This window comes from Nyctibius grandis, chromosome 2, assembly GCF_013368605.1.
Source record: "Nyctibius grandis isolate bNycGra1 chromosome 2, bNycGra1.pri, whole genome shotgun sequence".
NCBI classification, from domain to species: Eukaryota; Metazoa; Chordata; class Aves; order Nyctibiiformes; family Nyctibiidae; genus Nyctibius; species Nyctibius grandis.
Window position 1 is genome coordinate 103,717,810 of NC_090659.1, and position 16,930 is coordinate 103,734,739.

The 16,930-nt window shown below is 41.3% G+C and overlaps 1 protein-coding gene across 1 annotated transcript in view; it reads left to right on the forward strand.

Moving 5' to 3' along the window:
- Positions 1–2,717: 2,717 nt before the first annotated feature.
- The window catches only part of FLT3 (fms related receptor tyrosine kinase 3), a 30,033-nt gene continuing 15,820 nt past the window's right edge, over positions 2,718–16,930 (forward strand). Inside the window, exons 1-9 of the mRNA XM_068395321.1 lie at positions 2,718–2,772; positions 3,153–3,277; positions 4,932–5,134; positions 5,928–6,043; positions 8,325–8,442; positions 9,320–9,456; positions 10,075–10,214; positions 10,296–10,449; positions 15,025–15,190. Of these exons, the coding sequence (XP_068251422.1) occupies positions 2,718–2,772; positions 3,153–3,277; positions 4,932–5,134; positions 5,928–6,043; positions 8,325–8,442; positions 9,320–9,456; positions 10,075–10,214; positions 10,296–10,449; positions 15,025–15,190 (1,214 nt within the window). The remainder of the gene's footprint in view (positions 2,773–3,152; positions 3,278–4,931; positions 5,135–5,927; positions 6,044–8,324; positions 8,443–9,319; positions 9,457–10,074; positions 10,215–10,295; positions 10,450–15,024; positions 15,191–16,930) is intronic.

Here is a 16,930-nt window from a genome sequence, read left to right on the forward strand (position 1 = left end):
CAGTGTCTGAACGTGCCAGCAGCTGAAAGATCAAGATGGTGAATCAGAGCATTGCCATTTTCCTAATATTTCTTTCCTCAAATCTGCTTCTGCTGAAAGGCTCATTCATGCTCTTATTTTCTATTTTGTCCATGTAATGTATTTCTCAAAGACTTATGCAAGTTTAGGCCACCTCATCTCATCTCATGTAAATACTTCTGACTAGCATATCACTCGTTTTTTCTCACGGTAAAGCAGTTGGAATCATCTCAGGTTCAAAATATCCTTCCTTACCCTAAAAACCTTCCTGGATTTCACAAGAATAAAGGCAGAGGACAGTAGTGACAAGCTCTAGCAATCAATGCGACAAGGAGCCCCAATTTTTCCTATACATAAGCGTGTCAGGGCGCTCACTACTCCCTCTTCCAGCATCTACTCCCACATACTGTCCTTTACAGATGCAGTTCCAGTTCATCAGACGCCTTGTTTGCATGTCTTGCTCACAGTCTGTTTGCTACATCTGTCTGCTTCTGCCTAAGTCTTAGCTGCAAATCTTTTCCCTGTTGGTGTTTAAATACATCTTTCCCTTTCCGACTGTGGCGTTAGGCATCCTGCTAACAAAGCGATGTGAGCGAAGTGGAGTAAAGCCAGGGATAAATTGGCTCAGCTGTATAATCAGAAGCTAAAACTATTTGCAGATCAGAAAGCTGAAGCAAGGGAATGCTCAATCACAGAATCATACAGAATCACAGAATGGTTACGGTTGGAAAGGACCTCTGGAGATCATCTAGTCCAACCCCCTGCCAAAGCAGGTTCCCCTAGAGCATGTTATACAGGGTCACATCCAGGTGGATTTTGAATATCTCCAGAGAAGGAGACTCCACAACCCCCCTGGGCAGCCTGTTCCAAGTGCTCTGTCACCCTCAAAGTGAAGAAGGTTTTCCTCATTTTCAGATGGAACTTCCCGTGTTTCAGTTTGTGCCTATTGCCCCTTGTCCTATTGCCGGGCACCACTGAGAAGAGTCTGGCCCCATCCTCTTGATGCCTGCCCCTAAGGTGTTTGTAAGCATTGAGAATATGGGCCAAATGAGTTGAACTCTTGAGGTCATGGTTTCAGGTGGTTTCAGCTGGTGTGTCTTGGAAATCAGTGAGCATAGGTGGGTTTCCATCAGCTAAGCTCCTGGCTGTGAGCCTGTCAGATGGTCTCTGGTTTGAAAAGGGTGAAAGATAAAGTGACAAACAGAAGTGGAGAAAGCTGAGCAGAGAAGGATTTGGTGAAAGGCTAGTGAGAGGGGTGGAAAACTGGGTTGCATCAATGGGGAGAAATTCAGCACACTCAGTGTGGATACTTAATGCATACCTGCCTTTCAGCTACCCTCTGGCACTCACTGTGTCAAGAAGTGCCAACATTATCTTTATAGCCAATGGAGGGAGATACATGTCTCCAGAAAGAAGTCCTGTTCACCTTTCTTAGCAATCTCAGACAAACAAACAGGATCTTCCTCAGAAGTCTGCAAAAGCAGACCATTGCCTGTGTATACTGTGGAAAGGTGGCACCCAAAATGAAGTGTATGTTAGGTGCCTGACTGAGAAGGACTCAGTCTGAATCCACATTTGCCAAGAGGGCTGAGAAGGTGTTGTCGAAGTGTTGCCAGCTTAGAGCTCAGGCAGCTCCAGAAGGCACAAACGTCAAAGAAGAGATGGCAGCGACTCTTACTCATTTCTTCTTTCTTCCAGTTTTGCTCTTGCTGTCACCTGCAGAAACAGTCTCATTACTTTCATCCTTCAGTGCTTCTTGATATATTTACCTTTTTTTCTTCTTTCAACTCTGCACCTTGCTTTATGTCCAATCATCTCAGGAGCTGAGGAGAAAAAAAAAGAAAAACAAAACAAGCACTGAGAGCAGAAATTTTCCAGGTCACCAGGAGACAGATGTTATTTTATGATTCAGTGCTTATTTGTACTGTTGAGGGCTGGCTTTAGGGACTTAGTGGAAATCAGACACATTTCACCCAGCCAGTTGTGCAGTCTTACTTCTGTTTTTCTTGTTTGTGTGCAATGGTGGGGGCATGGTTACTGTATAGCTCTTTTAAGGCTAAAAGGTGACTTTTCAAGGTGCAGTCCCTACAGAAAGGTTCATATGAAGCATTCCAGAGAGATGATTACTTTGAGGCACCAGAAGCTTTCCCACACTGCTCCTTGTGCATAAGGAGAATGACGTTCACTCCTTCTGTCAGGGCTGGGAGCTGGTAAATGAGCTGCCCTGGCTGTATAGGCTCCTGGGGCATGGCAGAGCCAGGGAGGTTTGGAGGAGGGAGAGGGCAGGAGAAAGCCCTGGGCTTACTCTTCCTCGCCCTCCACTTTCAGCATCTGCTTTCCTCAAAAGAGTGGGAATTGCTGCCTTGTTTGCTTCCCGGAGGGGAAAGAGCACAAGGCTGTGAATGGCAGCTCAAGGGAAGAAGCATCTAACCTGGCCCTCGTTGTGAGCTGCTGGGATGTAAAAATCCACATCAGGAAGGCTCAGGAGAGTCTCCAGTGAGTGTGCCAGATAAAATACAGCCTGTCCTGGAGAGAAGGGAAAGGGAAGACTAGGTCTTGGGTCCTTGGGTGAGCTGAGTGTGGGCTCTAAATGCAAGTTGGAGGACTTTATTTTGCTATTGCTCTGGGCAGGAGCGAGGAGTGCTTGGGGAGGGTTTCTGACATGGATATCTCCTTAGTGCCGATGGGAGGGATAGTGCATGACCATCCTCCAGCTCACAACGGGCAAATGCTGGTCTGCAGCTGCAGCGTTTGGTACTGCAGGGCCCTTTCAGAGACACTGATGCAGAAATGGGTTGCAAGAGGGAGCCTATGTTTTGTAATGTGGTTTCTAAAGAAGCCTTCATAACACATAGAGGCTTTTGTCTTTAGACATTTTCTGCAATATTATGGGACATGCTTATAATGTGTGATGTATCTGTGCTTTTTAAAGTTTCTTTGAATAGTGCTTTCACTCACTTCCCATACACAAGTACAGAGTTTGCAAATGCACGTTATATCTGCATATTCCTTTTGCTTTTTTTAAAAAAGTTGTAATCTTTCTACAGTTTTGGTCTATTTTATTTTTATTAAAATTATTATCTCTGACCAGAGAGATAGATATGATTAGATTTTTTTCTATTTCTCTTTTACAGTTCTTGTTATGACAGCAGTTACTTTTACTTCTGCAGTGAATCAAAATACATCTCAGATTACGTGCACGTTTATCAGCCAGAAGAATGATGGTTCAGGAACACTGGAGGCATCGGTATCTCCTAAGGTAATCTAACAGAGAACAAGTTGTGTATAAAATACTCCTGGCTGTTCCAGAAATACCTTCCCAGAAGCTTACAACACCCTAAACCTTTAGGCGGTGAGGATGTCACAGTCAAAATAACAAGGGTTAGGCCAAATATGAGAACAGAAGTTTAGAGGGAAATGCATATCACAATTCATACTTTGAAACTATAAATAGATAAGCAGTAGTTTTCTCTAAAACTGTTTTTTTTAATTGCTGCTTTGATGCTGTCTCACATCAGCATGCCTGAATATTGCTGAATATTGCTGGAACTGTATCAATGTAAAAGGCTACATGCCCTTAAGGGGGTTGACAAGGCTGTGATGTGAACCAGTGGCCAGACACAGCCAGAGCTGCCATGGAGTGTGTGTATTACAGCTGCTGGGACTGATGGGGAAGCTGCATCGCCCTCTATTCCCACCACCAAAGCCCATAAATCCCTGCCTGGTCTAAAGTTTGACTGAGATGCCAAAGCTGGATGGGGAGTCAAATATGAATTTTTTTTTGCTTCTCTTCTGACTCCAAGTCTTGAAATGGCAGAGTTGGTGTAACTAAATTATAAAGAACCTGAGACCTGCAATTAAAATATTTCCTGAGGATTCTTGTTTCAAGACAGTCTTATGAAATCTTTTTCACTCCTGGACTAATAAATCAATAATTCGCGGAACAAATGAGGGTATACCAGTCAAAGCTGTGCTGTCATTGTATCGGACAAAGCAGAATATGGCTGTTTTCTCTAGATACTTCTCAGATCAAGGGAATGGATAAAGAAGGAGCAAGGAATGAGAAGAAACAGCTGGCCAAGCACAGTGTGGGACAGAGGATGCAATGAACTTGTCCTTTCATAAACTTACACCGGATAAATTTCACCCACCAAAATAAGGGAGACATTTAGGGCTGCTCTTCAGATGGAGCCTTTTTACTTGCTACCTTTTGCTGCAGCTAAGCTTAGATGCTCATTAATCCATCAGTGGCTTTCAGAATGACTGTGGAATATTCTCTTTCTGTTTGCGATTCTCCTTTAGCTGTACGCAATGGTGAGGAAATGAAAGGTGTGAACGTGCCCAGCCCAAATGTTTTCTACCTAGTAAAGCCCCCAAGGAGCTGAGGAGCAGTCTAGTCAGATGCTGCAATGACAAGCAGTGGGATGCTAAAAAACCCCTGTTCTGGCCCTGGCTTTGCCTTGAGCTTGCAAACAGAAAGGTTGTATTATAGTTCTCTGTCTTCGTATGGTTCTACGTGAAAGGAAGCAAAAATCAGAGTAAAGAATAGCCTATATCACTAAGGGAAATTATGCTGTTTCTGGCTAAAATTGTTCTGTGGTGTCTGTCTAGAGAACAGAATTAACTAATTCAACAGGAATCCTATAGCGTTTCCTCATGCGGTAGAATTCAACATATTTATGAATAAGTTCGGCAGTAGGAATGAAAAAAAACAAACCCAAAAACAAACAAAATGAAGGTATGATGAAAGTGTTATTTCAGCATAATTTGTACTCATATTTGGGCACTACGAGGCATTATTAATTTATGAAAGCTTTTCCAGAAGAGCATCCCTTAAAAATATTTGAATGCAAAAAAAGCAAATAAAGCTAATTGCTAATAAATACATAACAATCTGTCCTCTTGCATTGCAGGTTTCTAACATTTTGGAAGATCTTGGGTGTTATTTGAATTCTCAAGGAACAGAGAACATCTATGAACCAACTAAAAATGTGGAAGTCAATGTGCTTGAAGATATTGAATTAAGAGTGACAATGAACATTTCAGAGATCATTTCATGCTTTTGGTTCTTTAAGGAGAGCAGAGCCTGTAAACCTTCATTGGACTCAGAGAATCAGTAAGTCAAGGGATGTACTGGATCAAAGAACCTTTAAGAGATCATTCCTTTTAGGATGCAAATGGAATATTTTCTGTGTCTGTGTTTGCATTTAATTTCATGCTATGCATTATCTTTTAAAATCTTCTAATTTTTCTTAACTGTTGTCACCCGGCAGCACACTGCTGATTGTCATTTAGACACATATACACATATGATCTTAAAGCCGAGAATAGTTTGAAATCAGCTCGTTCTTTTAATTTGTATAGCATCATGCATGAGGGTCTCCAACGACTTTCTGACATTGACCAATTTGAGCTTTGCAGTGCTCATGTGAGGCAAATATCATGATTTTATAGCGAAAGAAACTGAGGCATGGAGAATTACGTGACTTGTTATGGTCACACTGCAGATCAGGAAAAGCACCAGCAACAGCACCTTCATTCTCCCAGTCAAACCTGGGCTGGAACCTGAGGCTGGATTGTTGCCTCCCCCTGCAAAACATGTGGGATGGGACTATAGGTAAAGCATTTCCCTGTGGACCTCCCCAGCTGTCCTAAGCTCAGGAAGTCCATCCTTCCCTATACTCGGTGTTAAGCGTAAGTTCCTACGCTGCTTGTGGCTGTAAGTTCCTACGTGCTGCTTGTGTAGGAAGATACATGATGAAAACACTTCGGGTTGAAGGGAACGATGTAAATAATGAATGCTAATATCTCTGAAGTGTTTTTGCAAGAGGTAAAGAGCTAATGTTTTATTGAGTCTGCTGCATATGACCTTCTAGATAACAAATACAGCTTTATTTTCTGTTTTATAGGTACATTACATCTGTGGCTTTTTCCCAAATAAAAGAAACACAAGCTGGAAAATACACCCTCTCAGTCATAAGTAAAACTGGCAATTACACAGTAGCTGTGCCTGTTCTCATCCGAAGTAAGTGTGTCTCAGATGAAAGGGGTCACTCCATTGATAGGTTCAAGGGGAGAGGCTCAAATTCAGTCAAAGTAATGAAGCTCTCACGTGCTGCGTTTCAAGCATCTTCCTAGATTTGCATACGACTTGGGGCTGTCTTCAGAGACCGAAGTCAAAACCACAGACTGTGTGAGAGTTGGCTTTCACTAGTCAATAAGCCATGCAAATGAACAAATAAAGATGTAAATGCGTGGCAGCCCTCTTCTCCCCTATGAGATGTTGCCCTCTGTGCCAAGTGGGACAAATCAAGGATGGCTTTTGGGTCCTCTCAAAGCTCATGCGCTAGATTTGTTTGCTTGCTTTTTAACCTATTTAGTCTCGGTGTTGCTGGCTGGGCTGTTATCTGGACCAGATCAGGACGTCCCTTTTATATTCTGGTCTCTGGCGCTCCAAAGTCACGCCTTGTCCCACTCTGCCACTTCTCCGCCTGTGCCTGCCCACTGGGTCTCTGCAGTTCTCATGCAGCTTTTCCTTTTGCAATTCTGTGGGCAGCAAGAGGCACCACTGAGGGAACGGGAAAGACAAGGTCCTCTGCTCAGTGCCAGCCTTTACTTTTATTGGGTTTTAGGGTAAAATGCATCAGTACTGCAGCTGCTCAGCACAAAGGTACCTGAGAATCTGAGGTTTTAACTGCTGTTAAATGCTGATGACAGAGCACGTGTGAGGTGCGACTTTTTGAAAGGCTCACAGTGGGAGCAGATTTCATTGAATTTTCTCAAGGACCACACAGGAGACATCTCTGATGGAAAGGCGTCTGCCTTCAAGCTTCTATTTCTAAGTAGAGTTGTCCAAGAACATCTTAAAAAAAAAAAAAGACCCACATTGACAGATTTTTTTTAACAGAAGAGAAATACCGTATTATTTTGTCTGGAAAGGACCAAATTTAAAGATAAAATTAAAAAATGTAAAAGAAAATTCAAAGAAAATAAAGCAAAACATCAATCCAAACAGCTAAGACTGGCAAAGTTAGGACCAAACCCTTCTAGAGACAGGTTTAATAACACACATTACTTGCCTTGTTTTTAATAAACTGTGATTAATCAACATTTTTTATTCCTTTTTTATTTGTTTTTAAAGTATTTTTTCTGTTTGATTTTTTCTCTCTCAGGTGTCAGAAGTTTCAGCTCTAGTCTGTCCATGTTTTATTTGAAAGCCTATTGCATGTCTCAGTTAATAATTTTAACAGCTTCATTGAGGGGACAGGGTATTAAACCTTTAATTAAAAATTACCTTCTCTACTATATCAATTAGGCTTTAGAGTAAAAAATGTTATTACATGTGCAAGCAAGAGTAGTTCCAAACAGTCTCGATAAAGATCTTTTCCATATCAATTGCTTGGATTGCATTCTCTTTGCTCCTGTGAATCTAATATCATAATTACATCTCTCATAAAGTCCTTCAGGCTAGATGTGAACCCTTCAACTGAGATGTGAATCTCTATAGGTGAAAAAAAACCTTCTAGGTGCAGCTTATAAGAGATAAATGAAGAAAGAAATTAAAAAGCCAGAAGTATTAGTTTTACCTTAGCATGTCACCTTGCAGGCAATGGAGGTATGACTCTAAAGAAAATGTCGCTCTTCTGTGTGGAAGCTGTAATTTCATCGCAAGATGACCTAAAACCAGACTCAGTGCTTTTTCATTTTGAGTCAAATCATTAGCAGTTTTAATACACTAAATTTTTGTGCTTAGTCCAAGTCTGCGCCTGATGAGTTCAGGGGACTGGGAGTTGTTTAGGAACCTTTTCCCCCCTCAGGTTACAGATGTAGGATAGAGAAGTCTGCTGGTTATCAGAAGTCATTATCACCCGTTGTTTTTCCATCATGTATCTGATCTGAGTAGTATGCAACGACCTCATTTTGTGTAGAGACTTTGTAGTCTCAACAGATACTCCACCAAAGGCCACCGGGCTTGGGATGTGATTTCGAAAGGTATCTGTCCTCCTGCCCATGAAATGAATAGTAACTGTGGCAAATTAATGCCTTTGAGTATCAGTCTCAGGATTATCCTCTGGTGTATAGAGGCAGGCCTTTGATACGGGGGAAGCTGTGCATTTAGCAATCAAGGCTGAAAAGCTCATGAGACCAACCCACAATATCCCTAGGGCAGAATCATGTTCTATTCCCTCAGTGTTGAAACCACCTGAAACAAATTACAGCTCTGTAACTTCATGTACTATGAAATGAGCAAAACACTGTTTCAAAATTATTTCAGCATTCCTAAATATTTGCATGATTTTTAACAGATAAACCAGGCAAACCCTATTTCAGGAAGAGGGAAAAATCGGATGCTATCGAGTGCATATCTGAGGGCTACCCCCAGCCCTCTGTGGAGTGGATATTTTGCAAAACACCTGAAAAGAGGTATGGTGTATGTTTATGTGCATGTTGAATCTCTAGGCTGAAAGTTTACCATCTTGTGAAGAAGGAAGGGGAGGCTTTGTACTGCTTAGTGTGCCTAGTGAGCTGGGCAGATAACTGAAGAAGAGCTTTTGGGTCAGAATTTTTGGAGACGGGCCCTGCCATGTTGCACTCCCACATGCTGGTTGAAAACCTGTGGCTGCATGATCCACTTTTGGAGTGCTGCAGCACATTATTCTTAGAAATTTTGGCTCTTTTGTTCTGCTCTTTTGGAAACGTTCAGCTCTTGGCTCGAAAAAACTTATTCCATATTCTAGTATTTTGATGTCAGAGCAAATCAAAGGTATCTCATTTCCCTCTAGTTTTTCACATTTTTTTTGAAATGTGAATGCATTAGAGCTGGGAAGATGTTACAAGAAATCATAATTTTCCAAGCTAAATGTTTTTTTTTTCCATTCTATTAACATAGAAAATTGATTCTATTAACAGCAGGAATAATGCCTTTCTCTGCAGCGTGGCAGTTTGGGAACTGAGTCTTATAATGGCCTCTGGGTTTGCATCAGCTCCTGCCACCAGGAATTCAGAGATGTGGTGTGAAAGCTCAACCTCTATGATTTCATTCTTCTCCAGATTTTAGTCACAGCATTACCTGTCTATGAGTCAGTTTGAGCATATTCAGGTCATTTCAGCTCATATTTCTGCCTAAGCTGTGACATTTTTATTTTCTTATCTTTACCTTTCCAAGTTCCTTTTTACTCTGCTATGTCAGATCCAGTTTTCCCACTATTGTTTGTATATTCTCATGGCTTGGAGATTTATCAGATTTATTTGCTTGAGGTTAACCAAATGAGTCAATGAATAATTGTGCTTGTAATTGCAGTTGCCCTGATAAAATGCATGAAGAAACTGGGGAAATAGATGGCATACAGAAAGTACAACATGAATTATTTCAAACTTATATATGGTGCTGTGCAGCTAATGACCTGGGCAGAAAATGCACCAGCCTCTTTACAATAGGTAACTTCCCTCTAAGATTTACTTACATGCAAGCTGGATGCTGCCGCTGAAGTTAGTTGCGTTACTCATCTGAGTACACTTTCTGGGTTAAGCTACTTGTTTGTAATCACTGGAACAAATCTAACAGTGCATATGATTGCTCTGTCTCACGTTTAAACCCTAGATTCTAATAGCTATTTGTGGTCTCCGTAAAAAATGTCTTGCCCTTCTACATTTGCTAAACATCTGTTAACTTTTTCTTCATGCTTTTAGGACTGTGTTGCAGGGGTATGTTCTTCGAAGTATTCTCAAATACATACATTTACAAATAATCACAAAATAATATATAAATTCACATTTATTTGTCTGTTTTTTTAAATAAACCTGATCTGAGCTAAGCTCTGTGCTGAACTGTGCCCTGTAGATATCTTTTAAATTATGACAACATTTGATCTGAGACATCTAAATCCATCAAATTTACTAATTTCATGATTAATGAGTAATTTTCCCAAATTCTAATTATCATTACAATGTAATAATGGATGTCTATACAGCATTAGAAGAAAAAATGTTGATCTAACTGAGCATTTTTCCAGGCAAAGTGACAGTTGTTTCAGTGACTATGTTTTGATTTTGTAGATTTAAATGAAAGACAATCAACACCTTTACCTGAATTACTTCTTAAAGTCGGGGAACCATTGCTGATCAGATGCAGAGCTGTTCACCGCAATTATAAATTCAGAATAAAATTATCTTTTGAAAACAAAGATGTTGAGAAGGTAAGAAGATAGGCCATATTTTAAAATAGGTAATATTGGGCACTATCAACTGATTAAACGGGAATCTCTGTTGAAAACTAGGACCGCCGGTTTGAAGGATTAGAATATCAAACAGATCACTCAGCAATTCGGATCCAGTATGCGTTTGCGTCAGCGGCAGGAAGAAGTGATAGTGGACATTATACCTGTTCTTCTACTGTTCATCCGAATCAAACTGCTTTGGTTACAGTTTTAGGTAATTCCAACCCCTGGTGTTAATTTTGTCCCTCAGTTGCTTGTTTTGCTTTGTTTTCCATGTGGCAGTTCTTTGCTTGCAGGTATGCAGCATATGTTTATAGTTCCTTTTCTGAGAAAAAAAAGTCTGTTTGCACTTACAGGCAGTCTGGGAGAGCCAAGAGATTAATCTGAACTGAGTCATTCTAGTACCTGAAGATAATCAACCTTTTCTTTATACTGCTTTTCAAATAATTCCCCTTAAAAGACAGTGCTTTTAGAAGTGAAATGGAATGGTTCTGTTTAGAGATCTAGTCTACATGATTGTTTCAAAGGTATCTCTAGAAACACAGGCTGGGACTCAGCTCATGTTATTGTAGGTGACTCTCAGCCAGTGTGATGCATAGTGGCTTTTTGTGGGGACACAAAGCTATAGGGTCCCCAGGGGCTATGCCTTGGACTTTCTGGGCAGGAGGGAGTACTGCAGTTGTGTAGCCCTTCTCTGTGCCACCAACTCAGATGTAGGCAGCTGCAGAGCAGATACAAACAACTAGAGGTAAAGCACCACAGAAAACACTGTTCTGGAGCTGCTTGAGAATATAAAATTCATGACCTGCCCCACGTGTTCAGCTATTCATGCTCCATGTATTAGTTTGGCCAGAGTTTGGAATGACCAGTGGCTGGTCTCAACTAATGTGAGACAGAAATGTCCTGCTGTGACTCCAGTACGGGTTTTGAAGAGCTGCAGCCATGGCCTCAGCCTCCTCCTCGCCACTGGCTCCCACTGCATCTCCCTTCACTCACATAGGGCACCTCCACCCCACCTTTGCTCCACCATCAGAGTGAGGGAGGTAAGGCAGAGGTTCTCATGGCCTCTGCTCTGCTGTTTTGTTCAGGTGCTCCTTGCTCTTATACAGAAAATAGCAAATCAAAAGTCTGTACCAGGCCTGACCTGGCTCCACCAGAAAGGAACTGAACAGTTGGAAGGTTCTTGGTGGTGGGCTTTCCCGCTCAAAACCCAGAGCAAATGAGAAATGACCATTTCCTCTTATGGCAAGGGAGTGACTGACAAGTGGCCATTTGAGTTTGCCAATTTTTTTTATGGGAAAATAAATCTGGGGAACAATTTTAGCTCCAAAACCTGTGGAACAGGTAGCAGAAAAGAAATTAAAACTTTTGTGTTAATGGAGAATGTAAGCCTAGAGAGATGGTGAATAGCAAGTGCTGAAAGAGCTGGCAAACTTCCCCGCAGAAGTGCTGCTGCAGCTGTGATGGACCTGAAGGAAAACCTGAAACTAGAGAGACAACTACTCCAGCATTATTGTTTGTTCTGAACATCTGCTTTCCAGGCACTGAAGGGAACCATCCTCCTAACACCAAGCTACACAAGGCCTGAAAATTTAAAAAAAAATGAAAGCATACCAAAGGAAACCTCATTCTATTTAAGCAACATGTTGATTTAAAAGCCAGTGGTGTTGAAGTTAGTCCAGAAGAGCCTCAACTGCAAACTTTGTTTCTCAGATGGAAATAATATACAAATAGGCTTAAGTCTGGAAATAAGGTGTAAAAAGGAAAGCTGTAGTTAGGACTGTGCTGTTGGAGTATGCACCAGAAGTGGTTTTCTGACTGATGTGCCTGGAGTTGGAGTCTGTAGCCCTGAGAACAAGGCTCTCTGAAGCACTCACCACACATTTGACTTTAGATGTAGTTGCTCTCAGAGTTTACAACACCTAGGCTAGGAATGGTAGGAAGTGAGAATACTTACCCCAGACTCTTCAGAAATTACTTTCCCAGTGCAATATCCTCTTTTCAGCTTCTGCCTACCACTGAGCAGGAAGTTCTGTCATGATTTACAATAACAGAGTACGATACATGAGCATTTTTACTACACACATCTTCTTAGTAAACAGGAAGGTAGGGGTGAGGGAGTAGTATAGAGGTAGGGCAAGATCCTCTTCTTTCTCAGTACTTGTGCCCAGTTCAGAAATAGTGTCTGCTTGGATCCATAAACTATCAGGTGTGAGTATGTGTCACATTAACAGGGGATATTTGAGTCCATGTCCCTGGAAGGCTGTATTTCTGAGTGGGGTGGTTTTTGACTGGGGTACGCCAAACTACAATGATTGTATGTACCCTCCTTAATACCCCTTATGCCAACAAAACTTCTGAGGGCTCATTGGCTTTGATGATTTAAAAAACAGTTTACTTACATGGTGGATTAAAGTGGGGGGATGTTGTCACACCTAGCTAACAGACATGCTTCTTTCTCCAGGGTTATACAGGGACATCCTGTGCTTCTCGTCCACCCCAGCTTTTAGCGTAATGTATTAATGACAACCATCATTAGTATGAATATGTGCTAGCATCCCAGGTTCAGTTTCAGCAGTGATTAGACACAGATTTCACTCAGTTGTCCATGTCATAGAGTAGCAGTTTCTGAAATGATCCATGACCTACCTTTAAACCATCACTGTGCCTGAGTCAGCACCCATAGCTATGCTGGGAATGGTCATGATGTAACTTAACCAAGAGAAAACTGATTTGGTTGGCACATACTGCATTGCCTGGGGAGCCTGGCTAGCATGACTACATTGATGGGTGGTCTTCTAATCTCTAATAACATCTTGCAGCCAAACAGCTCTGGTTTGCTTTTTGCTAATTGATACTTCACCAACTTATCCCATCTTATGTAGCTGGTCAGGTCAGGCAGGGTGATTAGGCCACTTTAAAGCCCAACAGAAATCATGCCAACTGCTGCAGCTGCAAGGGCTCTTTGTTTCTGCAGTTCTGATGCTCAGTTTCCACATCCATTCAGTGTTGAATAACGAATTTTTAGTGCTACACACTCTTTATTCAGGAATATGCAAGCTGTTTTGTAACACATGTTAGGTTTAAAGCAACAAATAAATAAATACAATAAATACAGAGACCTGAAAGCTTTGATTCCAGTCTCGAGAATTTAATCTCACCTCTCTGTCATTACTAAATAATCACGTTCACTTTTTCTCTGGCAGAAATACAGTGAAACCTGCCAAAAAATTATAAGCCAAGCAATAATGTGCTATTTTCTTTCTCCTTCAAGAAAGAAACTACTTTTTCTGAGTTCTTTTCCAGAAAAATGACATATGCTGCTCCAAGGTCCCTCTGTGCACTCTGGAGAAAGCCTTTACTCTTGGCTGGTTGTGTTGTTAACAGTACACACAGAGATGACCTTTTGCCTGGAAGGATGAGATCCAAAAGATCATTCACAGCATGAAGGTCCAATTTATAAAACCAATAAGCCTTTAATATCAAAAAGTAGGAGAACAGTCATGAAAGGAATTGCTTCTTGTTTTGAAATACTGAAATTTTTGTGGTTTATATGGGAGTTTCCAGATAGTATTTTTTAAATTAGTAAGCTAGACAGAGATAAAACATGCCAAGCAGAATATAGAGTTACAACCAGAAGAAAAAAACACTCAAAAGGAAGAACCCAGTCCAGCAATATTTCTGAAGTGCAGTTTTTTACCATGTGGCTGATTAAACACTAGCACGAGTTTCCCAGAGGTTGTAGAGTCTACTTCCTTGTAGATACCCAAAATCAGCTGGACGTAGCTCTGAGCAACCTCATCTAGTTAGACCTGCTCTGAGCAGGTATTGGACTAGACATCTCCAGAGATCTCTTCCAATGTATATGATTCCATGATTTTTACAGAGCTGATCCTAGCCCCACTGATGCCTTTAGGACAGCCTCCTCCACATGTGTCTGCTGTTCAGTCTCTTTGGGTGGGAATCATTTCACTTCATGAGACATCTAGCCCCAGCAATGACTTCAGTTCCTTCAACGGTCAGTGTCAAGAAACAGATATTTCCAGAAGCAGTTCAGTACATCTTTGTTATCTTCTATTTTAGAATGGGATACATCTAGATATGCCTGTCTCATTCCACTGAGTTTATCAGAGGTGCAAACAAGTAGCTTAGGTGGGTCACTGAACTTCAGACTGCTCCATTAGGTAAAACTAATCCCACCCTATCAGGGCAAGTACCAGCAGCTCATGGTTCATGTACATCTTCAAAATACTTTTTCATGTTGCTGTTGTCTTGCATCAAGTATGTCTAATTCAGATGGAAAAAGAAAGGAGCCGTTACAAGGCTCATTTGCAGAACCCTCAGCTCATTTCAGGGAAGGCGAAACAACTACTATCAACATCTGATTATGCTGATGGTGCCACCTGGTTTTGTTCCCTGTTAGAGGAAAGCTAGGAGATGCAGCTGTTAACACCTGGAACACACACTGAAAACAAACCAAATAAATAATGGCCTTGTTGGCACTGTGACTCTGTAGGGCAGATGGGAGAGAAATGTCAGACCATTTTGGAAGGGCTCTGGTCTGACCAAATATGCAGCTTCCACAGGCTCAGATCATTTGTCTGCAGCTAAACACAGTAACATCATTTCAATACTATTTTGAAGCATTATCTTATTTTGATTAACAGGATGCCTTTTGTAACATGGTGCTTTTTTTTGCTTGTGATAACCAAGATGAAAAACATACAGGTGTCAAAATTCCTTCATTAAGCAGCCCAGCCTTTGTAACACAATATTTTTTTTTTTCCAGAAAAGGGATTTATAAATATAACTGACTCTAAAGAAAATTTTGAAATTGGTGAGGAAGAGTTTTGCTTTGAAGTTAACTTTACAGCATATCCACCAGTTAGATGTATGTGGCTATTTTCCCAAAAAACGTTTCCATGTAAACAAAGTTACAGTGTGGACGGACGCAGGTATGTGAATATTTTGGAATAGTTTGATATAGTAATGTTTCCTCTCTATATCTCATTTGGACTGCTTACTGTCCATGTTTTGTACTCTCTGTGTTTTTAAAACATGGATGGGCCACGTGATGAAGCCATGTTAACAAAAGGCACTCAAACATTATTTTGGCTTTCAACAGCAGTTCATGTAGAGGCCTTCTAGAATCACTTTATTCTCCATGTTATAATAAACCCTTTGGTAAGTTGTGCATCTAACAACCCTTTAGTTCATATGCATTTTGGCATTCCTTTTCTCTCTGACATAATTTCTCAGTTACAGATCTGTTGCAATTTTCATACTGGATCACAAGTTCTACATGTTCCCCTTTTGTCATCCTGTTCTTGATGATGTTCCCAGTGTCTTTCAAACTGCTCAAATCAAATCCAGGGCCCCATAGTTTCCCAGGCTGCCATTAGATCTGTTCATCTCTGCCTGTGCCACAGAAACATACCGTTCTGCTCATTACCCAGGACATGTATTCTTCTGCTGCTGCAAAACATGTTTTGAATAAACCTGTTAGTTATCTACCTTTTCTTTTATTTCCTACAGTGAAGTTCTGGCATGAATCCTGTTTAAGGCTAATGTTTTCTCCATTCCCTAGGCTTTCTAATTTCTTGATAACATTATCTAATTTCCTTCAGAGTTTCTTTCAGAATAGTCCCATGGCTTTCAAGGTAACAGCTCTTATTCACTTAAAAGAAAATAAAGCCAAGCTGCTCTTTTAAAGTTTTAGCTTTAAAACCAAGCAGGACTTAGGCAGGAGTTAATATGCCTGCACTGATTTCTTCTCATATTCTTAAAATCTCTCTTAACATCTGCATAAAACTGTGTCACAGCCTTGATTACACTTTTTATGATTTCTTTCCTTAGTATTTTGGTACACTTGATTTTATCTGCTAGCTTGTCAAGTCGTCTTTGCAACAGACTAGCCTTTTCATCTGCATCCGATGGTGTATTGGAGTCAGACCTTCACAAGGTTCAGAGACAGCTCAGTTCAGATTAGTAAATTGTCATCTCCTGGCAATGGCCACAGGAACTCTGTCCCTGCTGATAAAGTGAGGGCTGTCAGCAAAGTTTGATAGCATTAGGTGGGTGACTAATCTGCAATGCCTGACATAGACTAGGCAGATCTGTTCTTTGTGGTCAAGACTGATTTTGGAATGAGGTCTCAGGGGATGGCCATGAGCATTTGCTCATCCTTGTCCAATAGGTACCTTCCTCTTGCTGATAATGCTGAGCTGATTTGCTTTGCAGCTGCTATGGACCTCTTCTCACTGCTTGTAAGAGCAGGACTCAGTTTTGCTTGGATGATTGACAGCTGGTGTAAATTCAATCCAGATAAGAAGGTGCTATGGACAGAGCCAACAATAACAATTTTGAGAACTCTTGAAATAACTTAGGTAACCCTCATTAATCAGTAAGGTGCAGCTGCTGGTGGCCTGGCATTTATGAGTCATTTCACATAGCCTTTGCAGCACAGAAACGGCGGTTGCTGAGTGCTGACCACCACCTGCTGCATGAGGGAATGTCCAGCCTGCGTCGCTGGAGCAGCGCATCCTGAGCTAGCTCAGCCACAGCCAGCCCTGTGCCAGCCACAGCCATGGCCATGACCATGCCTCACCGCCACAGGCATCGCTGGAGATTGGTCTGGAGGCTGCTTCAGATAACTCAGCCATCCATCTGACTGTGCTCTTGATTAAATACTTTTT